Genomic DNA, 18,891 nt, shown 5'->3' with positions numbered 1-18,891 from the left:
AATAAATTATAAAGTTTATTAATTTTAAAATTAATAGGTGTAATAAGTTTAATAAATTTAGTAAGACTTATAAATTTATTAAATTTGTTAAGTTTAGTAAAATATTAATTTTAATTAATTTATTAAATTTAATAAATCATTAAGTTTAGGAATTCCTTAAGTTTATTAAGTTCATTAATAAAATCAATTAAGTTTATTAATCTTAATAAATCAGTTTTTTGAAAAAATCATTAAATTTATTAAATTTAATACGTTACGGGTTGACCCTATTAACTTAAATTTAAATCAATTAAACCCGATTGTGATGTTGGCATCATATTAACATAAACTTCGTACATATGGCATGTATTAACATAAACTTCGTGTAATTATTGACATATTCTAATACATCAGATGGTTTACACCATATTAGTATAAACGTTGTGTAGTTAGGAAACTTTTTTCCTAGAATAAACCATGACTGGTAGTAACGTACTATATGAGAAAATAGTTTTTTTTTGCCCCAGAAGCCTATCGATCTTGTGTGTGTTTAAGGAAAATATATGTTTTTTTGTAACTTAAGGAAAATATAACCAGCGGACTTAGGCTAGTGGCGCTTGAGGGATAACTCCAATACGGCGGATCCGCAGTTCGATTCCCGCTAGCCATCTGAACTGTCTTAAATGTTAAGAATACGTGGCTGCTGCAGGTCTCGTGGGATTAGTCGGTTGACCTCGGTCGCCGGATCCACATAATTATTAAAAAAAAACTTAAGGAAAATATATGTTAGGAGGCTATAGTTCTTGATAGGGGTGGGCACTTCGGTTATTTTATAGGTTTGGTTTGGTTTATTTGGTTTTAGATTTTTTCAACTGAAATAAACCATAATTAGTTTGATTTGGATCGATTTTGGTTTGGTTCAATCGGATTCCCTAATTTTGTTATTTCAAGAAAAATCATGTTTTTAAAAATAAATGTATGGTCATGAAATCATCATGTTGGTGACTATAAAAAATAAATTATACAAACTAAATCTAATATAAAACCGAAACAAAAATATTTAGAAAAAAAACACAAACGGGTTTATAAGAATACAATCAAGTCAAATTAACTAAAGTAAATAGATATTTTTAAAACATCGTTAATTAATAATGTCTATTAAAATAAACTATGTAAATTAAATCTAATATAAAATTAATACAAAAACCTTAAAACTCACAAAATTTTATAATAACACAATCAAATCAAAGTTAGCTAAAGTAAATAGAAAACTAAAAAACCAACATCGCTATAAAGTTAACATTGACTATAGTCTTAGGAGTTTAGTATACTGTATATTGGTAGTATGTTTAATTTAAATAATAACAAAACATATTGATTTATCGGTTTGTTTAATTCGGTTCGATTCAGATCGTTTTCAGTTCGGTTGGTTCGGGTTGAGAAAATCTTAAACCAAACTATTTGATAATAGACTTCGGTTTGGTTTAGATCGATTTCGGTTTGGTTCGGTTTTTTTGCCCATTCCTAGTTCTTGAGATTGAGCTATTAAATTGCTGATAATTAATTATGAAAAACAAATCTAAGCACAAATTCTTATTTAAGAAAAAACTAAGGATGACAAAAAAAAACTAAGCACAATAGCTTACAACAAAAAGTCATCCTCCTCTTTTCTGAAATGTATGTGTTATGTTTATACACATTAAAAATATTAAATTTTGATAATAAATATATATTATTTTCTGTGATTAGCATTTTATAATTTTAGACCAATACTATTTTAGTAAATACAATATTTTTTTTGAAGTTCTTAATTTATCATTATTAATTAGTAAATATGCATAGAAAACCTCAAATATGTATCTTTTAAAACTTTTGTTTAAAAAGACAGTTACTGAATACATTAGTATTGATAAAAAAAAAATAGGAACGCAGTGTCGTCGTTTGGGTTAGTAATGTCCATGTTTCATCATCCAAAATAATTTTTTCATAATATAAATACATGAGGAATGTCCAAATTAAGTTGATGCAAGAAGAACAATAAGTCGACAAAAAAAGAAGAACAATATAGAAAATTCATGTAGATATTTATTTATAAACAATGAATCATCGGACTGTACTAGCTTAGTAGTTAAAACTTGAATTGATTTTACATTGATTTTAGTAATTAATTAATGATTTCGTATTCTTTACATATCACTTTGCTTTTCTTATTTTAGAACAACTGCAGGCGCATATTCTAGTTTGGATAAGAAACAAGCTTCTGACAAAAGCATAGCAATTTTTAACACTTTCTTTTCAACTAAGAAAACTAGTTTGGTCCATAGTTTTCTTGGACGGAATACTACACCATGTTAATTTAAGGTCTCTCAGTGTTCGCGTTTTCTGGCTTTCTCTTTGTAGAATGGTCACATGATACAGTCATTACTCATACACCGTTCGTGGTTGACATATCAACACTGAATCAGACTTTTTTCTAATCTTAGTGTAATAGAAAAAAGAAAAAAAACATATTTCTCAAAAGAAATATACATATGTATGTTTTAACTTTTAACACCATCGAGTTATATCTGAACTTGTATGTTGTGGATTAACAAAACTCTTAGACGTTCGGAATAGAGCATCATTTATCTAAAAAGAATTAATAAGAAAAGACGATTTAGCAAAGGCAAAAAGTCTAGGCACTTCCAAGCAAAATGATCTAAATAAGTAACATTATATTTTCAACAGTCACTTGTCTGTTTTTTACATACAAAAGAAAAGGACAAAAAAATCACCAATTGACACACTAGAGTTTTCTTCGCTTAGAAAAAGATAAAAAAAAAACAACAACGAAATTAAATTAGCCGAAGAAACTTAAGGAGTAAAATCGCCAATAAACATAACGATCGAGATGCTGCTCACATAGCAATCGAGAAATCGACAACGAATGGCATTACTGTAAGAAACCTGAACTCTGGGGAAAATATAAAATCTCTTCTGTCCAATGAGAGTTGTGAAATTGGAGAAAAGACACTTAGCTTATTTAACTAATAATTAAAATTAAAAAAATATAAAGACAGAGAGAGAGAGAGAACAGTTTGTAGGAACTTGGAAGGAGTCTTCTCCCTTTCTCTCTCTTCTTTATCTCTCCCCTCTAAAGACGGCGACCAAAGTCTCCCTCACATTAACGCTTAAAGATCTATACCCGGAAAACATCAGATCTCCGACGAGTCCAATAGTCGCACTGATTACTTCATCAGCTCGATCTTACCTTTCTTTCTATCTTTTGTGCACTCTCCTCTCCTCTGCTCGAAGCTTTTGGTGTATAGATTCAGAAAGGTGTGTTAGACGAAGAAAATGGAAGCTAGTAAGAGAGAGTATATAAGGAGGTACCATAAGCATGAGCTTGAGAGGGAGAATCAGTGTAGCTCTACTCTTGTTAAACACATCAACGCTCCTGTCCATATCGTAAGTTAACCTTTCTTTCTTTCTCTTTGATTAGGTCGTTAGTGCTTAGAATCTGAAGCACTAATCCAATCCTCGTACTGATTGATTCACATTCATTTTATCTAATCTTCTTATTAGATAGGAAAATACATTTAGAAAAAGTTTAATTTTCACTATTTAGAAAGTTTTTTGAGGTTAAATTTGAAAAAAAAAATGAAACATTCATGGATTCGAGTTTTGATTTATATATATATAATAGGTATGGTCACTTGTGAGAAGATTCGATCAGCCACAAAAATACAAACCATTCATCAGTAGATGTGTGGTTAAAGGAAACATGGAGATTGGTACCGTAAGAGAAGTTGATGTGAGATCAGGGTTGCCTGCTACTAGAAGCACTGAGAGGTTGGAGTTGCTTGATGATAATGAGCATATTCTCAGCATCAGGATCGTCGGTGGCGATCACAGACTCAAGGTTAAGTCTTTTTATTTTTTTTCTTATAAAATGGTTTTGTTCAAAGGTCACAAATTTAAACCCATTTGCTAATTCTGTTTTCTTTTTTTTTTTCTGGTGTGATTAGAACTATTCTTCAATCATCTCTCTTCACCCTGAGACCATAGAAGGAGGAAGAATAGGGACAGTTGTGATTGAATCTTTTGTGGTGGATGTACCGGAAGGGAACACAAAGGATGAGACTTGCTACTTTGTGGAGGCTCTTATCAATTGCAATCTTAAGTCTTTAGCTGATGTCTCCGAGCGTCTTGCAGTTCAAGACAGAACAGGTTCCCCATGAACAAAAGTCTAAGAGAACAAGGAAAGCATGTGGAGTCGAGAGAGAGAGAGAGAGAGAGAGAGAGAGAGAGAGAGAGAGAGAGAGAGAGAGAGAGAGAGAGAGAGAGAGAGAGAGAGAGAGGAGAGAGAGAGAGAGAGAGAGAGAGAGAGAGAGAGAGAGAGAGAGAGAGAGAGAGGAGAGAGAGAGAGAGAGAGAGAGAGAGAGAGAGAGAGAGAGGAGAGAGAGAGAGAGAGAGAGAGAGAGGAGAGAGAGAGAGAGAGAGAGAGAGAGAGAAGAGAGAGAGAGAGAAGAGAGAGAGAGAGAGAGAGAGGAGAGAGAGAGAGAGAGAGAGAGAGAGAGAGAGGAGAGAGAGAGAGACTGTTGCTGCCATGGATGAAGCTTTCAAAGGGAAAAGGGATAGAGAGTCTCTTTGAGGATGGACAAGGCAAATAATCATCATCATCGTTTACCGTTACATAACAAGTTTCTTTCTCTATTTAACCTTTTATTGGCTTTTTTTTTTGTTAATTTGATGAATGTTTTTTTGGTTTCTTCTCTATAGAACCAACCAAATATGATTTTTGTAGTTTTGGCCTTTTTTCAGTTTTCAGAGAGAACATGTTAAAAAGTGTGATCATGGGGTTCCACTCTTTCTTCCCTTTTTGTGACCCACCCATAAAGGCAACACACCGTCTCTTTTTTTATATAATATACTAACTTTACTGAACCAATAGCATTTCTGGATGTGAAAATCTCCATAAGTACCGACCATCAAGGAAATGGATCTTTATTGTATTCTAGTTTTATAGATTTTGTCTTCACTTGTGATTGAGGAAACACATATTAGCTCCATCCATTAGCTGTAAAAGCCTAGGTACACTCTTTCTTTATTAGTTTTTTTTTCCGAACATTTGTCATTTTTTTTATTAGACACCATTTTAACATTTATTCCTTTCTTTCTCCAAGTACGTTAACTTTTTTTTATTGTAATTACAATAACAGAGGGCTTTTTTTTAAAACGATAGCAGAGTTTTTATAAGCTTGTCCAATTAAATGATGAAACTTAATATTCGAGTTGCTCACATGGACAGGTTAGCTCCATTAACAATGCTTCCATTTTCAACACTATTACAACTGTTTTCTGCATAAATTTCATTGGTCTATTTCGCTCAAAACATAGATAAAACTTGTAACTAAAAATTAGTTTTGTTTCCCTTAAAAAGAACAAAACAGAGATAAAACTACAATTTCATTAAATACTTAATGAAAAATAAAGTTCTAGGTTGAAGTCAAACTAATGTGCTAATGAAATAAAAACTACAATAATGTATATCATGAGATGCGTAATTTCACTCTTTTTTTTTGTTTTTGTAAAAAAAGAAGGGAGATGTGTTCCTTATTGTTTTGTTTTAAGCCATGTGAGATTGAACCTTTTTTTGCACCTAAAAAGGTGTCTTTATGATGATGATGAATAATGTGACTAGGCCAATACCAAGTCTCCTTCTTGTTGTTCCTGTAACTTCTCTCCTTCCTGATTTGGAAAGAGAATACCCTTTATGTCCTCCGAGGTTAGCGTTTCATATTCTAGAAGTGCGTTTGCTAACGTGTGTAGATGCTTCTCATGCGGGAGAAAACACACACAAATAAATAAAATGTGAGAAAAATACTATTATAACAGTTTTGATCATATGCTACGGAATTAGAGAGGATAGAGACACTGCTTATATGCTTCCCGGCCTTCAAGATTTCTTATGTTCCAAGAGCGCGTAATCAGTTTTCAGATTTTTTAGCTAAGACAGCTAGATCCTTCCATAGGAAGTTACATTTTGTTGGTTGTTCTATTCCGGTCTGGTTACCCAGACCACCTCAAGTTTGACCCCTGTTCAAAAACGCGTCCGCCTGGCCGTATACTCGCCCGATTAAATGGTAGTCGGAAGGCTACCGCCGCGAGGAGAAGATAATCGTGGTTCTAGACGTTGAAACAAAAAAAAATGTCAAAAATCAAAATTTCAAGAGCTTAATCAATGTCTATCTCATGAATCTGTTATATTTAGTTGAAATTCACAAGAATCAGTTGTAAAAACAATGAAATCGTGAAAAAAAATAAAGAAGAAGAGATCTGAAACGCAGGCAAAAGGTTGAAGATGAGGGTAAAATCGTCATTTTGTCATTCATTAACCTAAACTAAAAAACTGAAGCAAAAAGCATCAGTGACAGTTCGGACATGTGACCTTACGCTTGTAAACTAGGAAACGGACCACTGGACTGTGTTATCATAATGTTTGTTATTCGCAGATTTAATAAATATACCTTAAAACTAGGTGCCGATTATACCCCGCTTAATTCCCAATTTTTTGGTAACTCGCTAGGCCTAGAGTCACCGCCCGACTAGCGCCTAGCGCAATTTCGAATAAGAAGTTTGAATAATAGAATAGCCGTTTGCCGTAAAAAAAAACAGTTTTGATCAGAGTCAAAAGTGTGAGTAGCGTTAAGTTTTGCACAAACAAACCCGTTTCAATAGAGGTTTCACTCTCGAAGAAGTTTCACAACCTAACCATTAAAAATTATCAGACTTACGGGAATTAAATACAAGAACTAGAAGAAAATGAACAAAGAGAGTCTCCCTACCTCTGCATCGATGCGGTGATTGCATTTCAGAACTTGGTCTCTCTTTTATATGAACTGGTCCTGTTGCCTCACTCATCCCACAGCTCGATACCTTCCACATTAAACCAAAAAGCATTACTACAACTACAACGAGAGGTGAGAAGCAATGTTCGTGTCATATGAAGGTTATTACCATATACTGAGCAAGTTCTGTGGCCTGAGAGAGATCGCTACTTGCTCCAGTGGTGATATGGTCTTGGCCAAAGATGAGCTCCTCTGCGACTCTTCCTCCCATGCATACATCAAGACGAGCTAATAACTGCTTCTTGCTCACTGATGTTTCATCGTTTGAAGGTGTAACTGCGTGACCATTCCCAGCGCAGATCCACGTGGCATTATAGTTTCTTTGTGGATCGGATGCGCACCTCCTCTGTTCAAAGCGACAATAGCATGATCCGCTCTCATGGTAGGCAGTGAGCTAAAGAGGTAAAGAAGCAAGTGAGAGAGGTCACATAATGTTTTGAACTCCAAATCCAAAAACTTATATACCTTTTTTTGAGTCCTCTGATACAAAACATTGTCTTCCTCTCTGTTCCCATAACTATCTTGTCCTTGGCGAATTCCAACTGTTCAGCAGAAAGCTTCTCAGCACCGTCCACAGCTACCTTTATGGCAGCAATATTTACCAGGTTTGCAAGATCTAGAAAATTGTATTTGGTGAAGTCATTGAATCTTAAAAAAAATGGAGTTACAGATTTAAGATACTCACCAGCACCATTGAATCCAGGAGTTCCACGAGCAGTTGCTTTAACTTCCACATCATCGGACATCCGGAAATCTAAATTCACCTCAAACAGATAGAATCACTTCTTCATTTTTCAGTACTAATATAAATGGAGACAAAGAGAGCAATAACGAAGCTGAATACTTACATGCCTATCAAAGTATATCAGCCAAGTTGGTTGCACCCATAATTATTATACCCTGCATAGCAAACGAAGAATTAAAAAGTATTACTATACTCTAGCAGATTATATATATGGCAAGTATTCACAAGCTACACTGCAGTTGATGCATTGTCTTCTTTGTATACTCTTCCCATCGTTTTCTCGTGGAACCAACCACGTCAATTTCATCAATGAAAATGATACAGGGCGCCTGTATAACAAATGGTCGTCAGCAATAGAACCTTGACTCATGGTGAGAGGCTTAACAGCTTAACAAACATAACTCTTTTGAAATAGCTTATTAGCGGTGACAGTTTTATGTCAGACCTGCCTGGAACAAGGATCTCACACGCTTATCTCCAACCCCAACAAACCTGCTGTCAATCAAGGAAATTATGATATTATTATCCATTACTATATAAGCCACCTCATAGTAATAGAAAGTTAATGGTGACATCACTCACCACAGAGACCGGAGAATAAAAACTAGAAGGCTCACATCTCTTCAAATTCAGATCCAGCTCTACAGAAGAAGGGTACTCCAGCAGTTGCCTTTAAAATTTAACTGTGTCAGCTACATGCAATCAACAAAAGTATAGGTAGCTTAGATAAGAGTTTTCTTTTGGTTTAAGTGGGATGTGATTAAAAGGCACACAAAAACGTAACATTTAACGCTTTGATAAGTACCCATATCAACAAGAGACGAATATTTAATGCTATATGAGAACTTACTCTAGCCAGCAATGTCCTTCCAGTACCAGGTGACCCTGTTAGAAGAATTTCCTGGAAGCAAACATTTTAAGAATTGTCTCAAATTAAAAGGCTAACTTTAAATAGAGATCATAGCCTTAAGTAGACGAGACAAAACTGACTGCCAAGTAACATGCAATCGAGACAATATAAATAACCAAATATACGTTTCAAAAAAAAAAAAAAAAAAAAAAAAAATAACCAAATATAAAGAGATTATACCTTTGGCAACTTTCCTCCAACTTTGATGGATTTTTAAGATATTCTACCACCTCCTCTTTTTTGGAAAATGAAGAAGTTGAACCAACACCCGAAGCTCCAACTCCTCCCAAGCTTCCAATATACTTTTTGAACACCCATTAACCTAAACAAGAAAAATTATATATTTAACAGGAACACAGTAATAAACAGGAGAAGCAAGCAAAAACAAGTTCAACTATATATGCATAAGAAGAAGCAACATTTCCCACCTGTGCTATCTAAATTAATCAATCATAAACTTGATTCAACTACATACCACACTAATCCAACATCAACTGTGAACAAGATAGTCCAGACAAGCTCTTGTGCAAATCTTGATTTGTTTGAAACTTTCGGATTTACCTAACAAAGTAGTGAAGAACTCAGATATATAAAACATTTTTTTTAACCAGAAAATCCACAATTAATGTATATACCTCACCTAATGAGCAATGTTATAAGCGGAAACTTACCATGGTAACATGCAGCGGTTGCCTCTCAGATATACCAGGGTTCACAAATGATTCGTCCATATTGCCTGATGCACGATGTTTCAGCTCTTGCAGCTGCACATCAACCAATAAATTATAATATATTACAACAAGTAGGCACATTCTAACTGAGAGATGTATTCATCTCTGTTAGAGGTACAGACAACGTTTGAGAGATATTTAGACAGCAGTTATCAGTAAGAGACAGCAGGCAAATAAAATTCAGAGATCAAACCAAACCACATATTCTAGAAGTAGAGAAGAATATACTACCAGAGTGGGAAGAGTAGATGGCTTGCCGGATTGTTCGTCAGGAAGATAGTCGGCAATAGCATTAGTAATGACCCAGCTTCGGCGATGAGTTTCTCAAGACGCTTCTCTTGGCGAGAGAAAGGCCACCAGCTAAGCCACTCCCGTTGCATTACCTTCTCAAAGACTTCTATTCCACTATTGGTTTCAGCCGCAAGGATGTCTTCACTCGTCCGTTGGTCAGTCATTAATCTATCTGCTGAGTCCGTAACGTTTGCCGTCGCTCCAGGAGGCCTCCTCCTTGGGAAGGGAAGCGACATTGTCTTACCCAGTGAGTGTTAGATTAAGCTTGAAAGAAAAAAGGAAACTTGATAAATAACTTAGGATGCAAGTTACCTAATTCTATTGAGTTATAGAATAGAAAAATATTTATTTGTGATTCATAATGAGTTTATGAAATATTGAGTTATATATAAGGAGATGCATTTGATGTTGTATAACTCATGAGAGTTTGAGAGCTTGAGGTTTTGAGTTAGTCTCCTCAGGAGATTAATAAGATGAGTTTCTTATTTTGAGTTATTATTATCTTGTGTGTTCTTGAGAAAGATGTTCTAGAGTGAGCAAGCAATGGAACGAAATTGAGAGTTGACAAGTGTTGAAGAAAGAAGGTAGAAACTGGAGAGAGATTGAAGGCTGAAACGTAAAGAAGAAGAAGAGAAGAGAGGACAAAGGAGAAGAGAAGCTTGATGAGTTGAACAAGACATTGGAGTCACTAGGGTTTTTGAATCTCTCTTCCTTCTTCTCACTCCTTTTATTCTTCAGACACACAAGAGTTTACTTTGTGGGCCACAAGATCCCTATTTTGCAATTTATAGACACAACTGGGTTTAATTGATCAAAAAAAAAAAAGACACAACTGGGTTTAGCAAGACCTAATCCAGATTCCCTCTGATATCAGTTAGCCAATAATCAGCCGATTAAACCGAATGATTTTTATTGATAATGATCCTTTGGACACAAGTACAAGTGTATTCCAGGCATAAACATAAAACTAACTAAAAACAAAACAGAAAGAATTATGAGAAATGTAATAGACAAGGAATAAAAACAACTTTGTCTTCTTTCTAATGCATTGGACCACGACCTTGACTCGTCCAACCGGACGGATATTTATTTTATGTTTTTAATTTTTTATTTATAAATGATATATTTGTAATATTTAAACATAAATTTAGATTGAAAATTAACATTTTTAGTTATAATAAAAATTAAAAGTTTAAAAAAATATTTTGATATAAATTTTAAATTCCTAATTAAAATAATGTAGAGATGGATCATAATTTTTTCCAATTCCAAAATCTTAGCATTATTAATAAAAGATAAAATAATTTGTAAATAAATAAAATATATAAAAATATTTGAAATTAAAATAAATTTGTTAAAAAAAAAAATCTTACGCCATTGTTGTTTATTTCTATAGTTTGATCCGTACCCGTATAAATATTTGCTTTCACTTCAATTTTTTTCTTTGTTCTAATGATAATATCTATATATGTGTGTAAATTAATATGTATTACATAATTTTTAGTATAACATTTTAAAACAAAAATTTTATTTACTACTTTAAATAGTTATATTATGTGATTTTAATCGTCTATTATATCACAGTATATCATATAAAAATCTAATATTTATAACTAATTGGACTTATATTATAAAAGTGTTATACTAACAATTTATAAATAAAATATTTTATATTTTATTTATAGGGCAAATGACCAAAATAGCATTTTTTATGTTTTTATCACAAAATAGCACTTAAAAAATAAAATGACCAAAATAGCACTTTTTGTTTTGAAAATTTTAATTTCAGTTTTTTATTTTTAAAAATTTGAACATATTCTTAAAACCCCACCCCTTAACTCTAAACCTTAAGTTTTAGATTAATTAACCCAAGGGTTATAAATGCATATTTATCCTTCAATAAAACTTCTTTTGGTCATTTTCCTCATTGTGATGCTATTTTGTGACAAAAACTTGATTTTGTGCTATTCTAGTCATTTTCTCTTATTTATATGATATATAAATTGATTTTGATGTGTGATTTTTATATTATTATTTTTATTACCCGTATTAGAACCACAATAAACGACGTTTTCACTTCCATACATCTCTTTCAAAATCAGTCGTGGATTAATGCATTTTCAAGCAAGAGACTGCTCCCCAAATTGCTTACCTGACCAGTACTACCAATGGCTGATGGAGCAACAGGAAGGTAAGGATTAGTATAGTCCCTGCATATTAAACTTGAAATAATTAAGTGTTGGAACTCGTTTTTGACGAGATGGTTTTAGACCATTTTCGGTAAGTTTCCGGACGAAGACGTTCGTCGGAATAACCGAATATTTGACAAACACTATGAAGTAGTGTATTAATATGTCAAAAACAAAGTTCGTTTGAATAAGAAATGTTGGTCCAAAGTCATTGACTTGAAAAGCTTGTAAGCTTGAGTATTTGACTATGTTTAAATAACTAGTAAATGTCCCACATAAAATATGAGGTGAGAGTCCTCTTATTTATATATGGAGAAGTATGAATATACTATAGTATATTGCTGGAAAGATATATTCGATCAAAATGTGTTTGCACATTAAACTGAGTTAACCAAATTAAATTGGATTAAACTGGTTTGGAATTAAAAATTAATTTGATTAATAGACAACTAGTCTAATTCCCTAACAATGTTTTGTCAAATTCAAATTAATTTATGATTCAAAATATCTTTGCCATTGATGATAAAAACGTTTCCATTGACTTTGTTTTAATGGTTGATCAAAATTTATTATTTTGAGTCAATGGTTGTGTACGTTTTATTATTAGTGTTCTTTGGAACAAGCATATAAAGCACTTCTCCAGATTGCAATAATATTAACGAACATATACGAGCAACAAAAATATAAAAAGATTTTCCCATGTTGAATAGTGATGTTTCTTATTTTTTATTTTAGTTTGTGTCTGAGAGTACAACACAAAATTAGTTTCGCCAGGCTTCTGATAGAGTGACGCAAATTCAGAAGATTGTTTGCAGTTGTATCCTGGGACTTATTACGTTATCGAACCGTCGCACTACGGGACGTATTTTGAGTTAAGGAAAGAGATAATATCTCGCCTCTGCAGTTGTATCATCCTTTTCTTACTCTTTGATATAATTTTATCATTTTTATTCTTTACAATATTCAGTAATCCGTAGTTTATAAAATACGGTTCTATCAGTCTTAACTCAAAATATCCGTTTATTGCTTTGCACTAACCGGACTGATTATTGTAAAAAGTATTTGTTTTGTAAGAACAGGTTGACTGATCTTTGGGAAAAGATGCCGGTGTCAGATCTATAGGATTATTTCACAATAATCTTCCTGCAATCTTAATTCTGTAGATTTTTTGTTTATATTATTATACTAACAAAACTGATTATTTTGTGAAGTGTTTTGTCATGAAAACATGAATTGGAGATTTCATGGTGATAAAGAATCTGTTCATTCCATCAGATTATTTTTGTTGATGATTTTTATGGAGATTAAAATCATTAATTGATGGATCGAGTGGTTACAATCATTTTTTTTAATATTAGTCCAAAATGTGACTAGAATAAAACGTTTTTAGTCACAATGCATGTTAATGCTTTGACTTGGTTAAGATAATTATTTGCTTTAATTATCAAGAATGTGATTAACGTTTTGATTTTGTGATTTCAGATTTTTCTGGAACAGCTTAATTTAATTATTAAGTGCTTGATCATGAGAAAAAAAATGATTAAAAAGTTCCAAATATATGGTGAAACCATATTTATAAACAGAATTTTGATCTTTTGAGATCAAGTTGTATGCATGGAAATGAATTTTGTGAGTCGACGCCTCAAATTAAGTTTGAGAGAGGTCTGCCACATATAAATCATTTGCCATAAGAAATAAAATGTTTGTTGATATTGATCAAAACATTTGTATTTCGCCAATGCTTAAATGCACCTTTTAAAAAGGTTGACCATACAAAACCAATGAGAATTTTCAGACCAATATGACTGAAATTGACATGTGTATTGTAGTTTCTAAAGTCAATATGTTTGAGAATAACCATAGAAAATTGTGGTTTTGATGGTACAAATAATATCATCTAATGATATGTATATTTGCTAGAAAGCAAAAATATATTTTGAAAAAAAAAATCAAAATATATACAAGTTGGATTTCGAAATCAACTTGAGAGAACTATTAAAATAGTTGTATCCAAAATGTGATTTTCCGAGAATGAAATACATTCTAAAGGAAGTTATAGCAATTTTTGAAATTGTTCTTATTATTCATTTAAATCTAAAGGAGTTGTAGATTAACTTTCTAAACTCTTAAGAGATGTTAAATGTAAATATGCATGGTTTTGAGCTATCTCAAGAAATGTGGGGGAAGCTTTGCTTACTATATAAAGTCATTGGAAAGATGTCAAATGAACTTAGTGATAGTTATCAAACTATGATTTAAAAAAAACAAAAAAAACTAGTGTCATACACTGAGTTTTGTGTATAATGGTTAATTGTATCTTGAGAAAAAAAAATGACAAAAATCATTAGACAATTGATCTCGATTAATCTTTATAGATTATGTTCAATGTGATGACAACCTAGGATCCTGTTATTAAAGGTGTGTCATGAGATCAAATTATAATATCATCAAGAGGAATGGGTTTAGCCTATGAACTAAGATGATGTTTGGCGGTAACTCTACTTATCAGATTGGAGATCCCAAGAAATAGGTTCAAGGAGACAACTAAGTCAAACTAAAAATGCCCAAAGCACTGTAAGACTTCGGTCTATACCCAGTTCCTAGGATGATTAAACAGTGCTACATGTAAGGAATAGAGGATAAGCATTTGCTTTTAATGATTTGTGCCAATTGTTTTGAGATATGAATGGAGTAGTACATGATATTCCTCTAAACAAAACTAATGGCAAATCACCTTGTGGGTGTGAAATGGGGCCGTTTCTAGGAGAATAAAATGGCTATATTCTCTAAAGTTCACTTATGATTACCAAGAATGTTCACGGCCAAAATGAACACAATAGAGAAATTGGTTTTGTGAGAGAATGAAACTGTGTTTTGGCTATTGTCTAGGTTTACACCAAAGTCCGGGAGGTTCAAGACATCATGGCCACCTCCTGGCCGAGTAAATCCGATAGCTATTAACAATGACTGGTTCAAGGCTGAAAATTGCTACCAACTCATTATGCAGTGAATTTCTCGTTTGTACTCTCAAAAGTCCTTAGTTGAGTCTTGTTGAGTCTTGTCGAGTCTTGTCTAGGAATTCAAGTATGTCTAGTCGTCTAGTGTTTAGAAGCATTTCTATTCATGTGGGGGATTGTTGGAACTCGTTTTTGACGAGATGGTTTTAGACCATTTCCGGTAAGTTTCCGGACGAAGACGTTCGTCGGAATAACCGAATATTTGACAAACACTATGAAGTAGTGTATTAATATGTCAAAAACAAAGTTCGTTTGAATAAGAAATGTTGGTCCAAAGTCATTAACTTGGAAAGCTTGTAAGCTTGACTATTTGACTATGTTTAAATAACTAGTAAATGTCGCACATAAAATAGGAGGTGAGAGTCCTCTTATTTATATATGGAGAAGTATGAATATACTATAGTATATTGCTGGAAAGATATATTCGATCAAAATGTATTTGCACATTAAACCGAGTTAACCAAATTAAATTGGATTAAACTGGTTTGGAATTAAAAATTAATTTGATTAATAGACAACTAGTCTAATTCCCTAACAATGTTTTGGGTCAAATTCAAATTAATTTATGATTCAAAAATATCTTTGCCATTGATGATAAAAACGTTTCCATTGACTTTGTTTTAATGGTTGATCAAAATTTATTATTTTGAGTCAATGCTTGTGTACGTTTTATTATTAGTGTTCTTTGGAACAAGCATATAAAGCACTTCTCCATATTGCAATAATATTAACGAACATATACGAGCAACAAAAATATAAAAAGATTCTCCCATGTTGAATAGTGATGTTTCTTATTTTTTATTTTAGTTTGTGTCTGAGAGTACAACACAAAATTAGTTTTGCTAGGCTTCTGATAGAGTGACGCAAATTCAGAAGATTGTTTGCAGTTGTATCCTGGGACTCATTACGTTATCGAACCGTCGCATACGGGACGTATTTTGAGTTAAGGAAAGAGATAATATCTCGCCTCTGCAGTTGTATCATCATTTTCTTACTCTTTGATATAATTTTATCATTTTTATTCTTTACAATATTCAGTAATCCGTAGTTTATAAAATACGGTTCTATCATTAAGTTTAATATTATCACAGAGTCATGGCAATCAATCACCAAGAAAACCAAAACATGTTTCAAGTTTCAACACAGGATGAGAATACACATACCTACTCCGATGTGCTCTGAAACGTGACAGTCAAATGTGTATGAGCTGAAACTGTGGCTGGCTTGAGATAGAAGACATCGCTATAGGCTGTAAATTGGCACAAGCCGAATCACAAACTCCATAGATTCAGCGAGTTGATACCAAACCAAAAATAAGTTTTTCACCCAGCGAAGTTAAGATTATACGAAAGAACTGAGATGGAGAAGTATATCGTGAGAAATCTTCTCAGTGACTCGGAATGTGCAGATGAAATAAGGGTTTCACGTTTGGGGAAGGAAGGAAGGAGGGAAGAGTGGAATCCAAAACTGCCTCCCGGTTTTCTTTGAACGAAAACGTTTTAGTTTTTACAGCGTCTTACTTGTCGGACTTAAAAATAGAATTGAATATTATATTTGGGCTTTTACGCTTTCACTAGCCCATTATGACTATTACGTCTATAGGCTTTCAGAAAACAAAAGCAACAAACTTGCATCAAGAAAAAATATTATACGAATTGAGTTGTAATTTTCTTTTTAACATCAACCAAAAAAAATCTCTGTATTTATAAAGAATAATTCTAAAATAAATAGTTTCAAAATATAGATTTTAAAAGTTTTCTGTCTAGTTATTAATTGTATATTGTACAGTTTTAAATGTGAGATCCATGGTCCAAAAATAGAGAAATTGTCAAAAATACAATTTTCATGATACCACTTTTCAATTATACACTAATCAACTATACCACCAGATTTTTAATGATCAAAATACCATTATACCCTTAAATAACTAAACCTAACAAAATTTGACGAAGACTACGACTTCATCTTCTTCCTTGCAAACTCCTCCATTGATGCAATCACCGAGCTTCATCTGCGACCATGGCCGTTATACATATCTGAGATCGGGTCGTGTCCTCCGTTCATCCGCCGTAACCACCGCGCCATCTCCTCAGTCCAAGCCGCGTCGTCATTCCGAGAGCTCACATCGAGCAGTACAGATTCGTCAAGTGAACGGTTCAGAAGGCTCGGGTTGAAAGGTTGATGATTGGTGGCCGAGAGCATCAGATTGAGAGGCTCAGGCTTTGTTTCTCGATCGATCTGAGCTCGTCGGGTCGTGAACTGGAGGGCCGGTGTCGTGGGCAACGGATCGAGCAGTCTGCATTCTCCAAGTGGTCACTTTGCTCAGTTCAGTCTAGAATAGAAGGCTATGACATCGAGGTGAATGGATCGAGAAGTCTTTAATTTTAACTTGATTTCTCATAATCAATTTGATTCTAGAAAGGGAGATGAAGTTTTTTGATGAAATTTTGCATTCTCAAATTTATAAGATCTTATAAATATTTATCCATGAAGAATGTTGTGTTTATGCTTAACGTTTTAATATTTTTTTACCCAACATGTGTGATTGTTTTGGTCTTATTGGAATATTCAAAGAGGGTCTAAGAGTTTCTGACTAAGCAATGAGGAATGGATTGAATATCAAAGAGAGCTCATACATTGTGTTTCTGGTGGTGACAAAGAAACACCATATTTTCTTATAAATGGTTTATAGACCATTATAAAAAGTTTCTATATATTCATAAACACCAACATTTTGATACACAATATTGAAATCATAAAATTAAAGAACACGTACAGGCTTTGTAAAGAGATGATGATACGTGGCAGATTCTGAAGCACATGCAGACAGCAAGCAAGACTCCACCGCTTCAGACCCCACCGCCTTCAGCTCCACGAACGAGGAAATATATTTATAATTTTTTTGGCATCATTTATAAGTTCTTATAATCCTTGTAAAATGGTTTATACATCCTTTCTGCGAGTTATATATATATCATTTAGAAGAGTTTATTTTATTTATATACACACACACACATATATATATATATAAATAAATTTAAATTATTTATGAATGATTTATAAATCTTCATAAATAATTCATAAACATTTATAAACTCAATAACTCATGCCTACAACCTCTTGAAAGCTGCATCTGGGGGTTTTGAATATGGATCAACGTTATTTTTTATAAGCCTCTATAAAACCTTATAAGACTTCATAAAATAATTACCTTTTGATATTCTCCAAATCTTTATAAATGATTTTATAAATCTTTATAAATAACTTTAAATATTCTTATAAATCTAAAGAACATGTGCATGTTTTGTAAAAAGATGATTATACATGGCATTCTGAGGCACATGCGAACAGCAAGCAAGGCTCCACCGCTTCAGAAATTTTACATATCCTTATAAATTGTTTAATAATCCTTTATAAGGGTGTATAAACTTTATAAATTATTTTATAAGGCTTTCTAAATGGTTATAAACTCTTTTAGTTGATTTATAAACCTATAAAACTCTTAAAATACCCCTTATAAATTGAATATAAGCTTCTTAAAGTTTTTATAAACCTCTATTAATAGTATACATACCCCTTATAAATTATTTATTAACTTATACATTATCTTATAAATTAATAGTATACATACCCCTTATAAATTATTTATTAACTTTCATAACTTTTTAAAAATATTTATAAATGGTTTATAGATTTTATAACTTGTTTATATGCCTTTATTATTGGTTCTTACAAATAATTTTACATACCCTTATAAAAATTTGTAAAGAGATGATGATACGTGGCAGATTCTGAGGCACTTGCGGACAGCAAGAAAGGTTCCACCGCTTCAGAAATTTTATATATTCTTATAAATTGTATAATAATATTTTATAATATTGTATAAACTTTATAAATTATTTTTATAAATTATTAATAAATTATTATACAAACCATTATAATTTTTTTTATAATGCTTTCTAAATGGTTATAGATTCTTTTAGTTGATTTATAAACATGTACAACTCTTAAAATACCTTTTATAAATTGAATATAAACTTTCATAAAGTTTTTATAAACCCCTATTAATAGTATACATACCCCTTACAAATTATTTATAAACTTTCATAACTTTTTTATAAACATTTATAAATGGTTTA

At 32.5% G+C, this 18,891-nt stretch overlaps 1 protein-coding gene and 1 pseudogene across 1 annotated transcript; one reads left to right on the top strand and one right to left on the bottom strand.

Annotated features, from left to right (window-relative positions):
- Positions 1 to 3,212: 3,212 nt before the first annotated feature.
- Positions 3,213 to 4,271, top strand: LOC108828382 (abscisic acid receptor PYL8; the record flags this gene model as incomplete). The annotated part of the gene is given in 3 exon segments (XM_056993908.1): positions 3,213 to 3,426; positions 3,665 to 3,880; positions 3,987 to 4,271. Coding segments are annotated over 3 exon segments (540 nt in total). The 3' UTR covers positions 4,200 to 4,271.
- A 2,433-nt stretch (positions 4,272 to 6,704) lies between these two features.
- On the bottom strand, positions 6,705 to 9,782 carry LOC108824725 (ATP-dependent zinc metalloprotease FTSH 11, chloroplastic/mitochondrial-like; annotated as a pseudogene).
- Positions 9,783 to 18,891: the final 9,109 nt, after the last annotated feature.

The sequence above is a fragment of the Raphanus sativus genome, chromosome 9 (assembly GCF_000801105.2).
Source record: "Raphanus sativus cultivar WK10039 chromosome 9, ASM80110v3, whole genome shotgun sequence".
Classification (NCBI taxonomy): Eukaryota; Viridiplantae; Streptophyta; class Magnoliopsida; order Brassicales; family Brassicaceae; genus Raphanus; species Raphanus sativus.
This window is presented reverse-complemented; position numbering and strand designations above follow the sequence as displayed.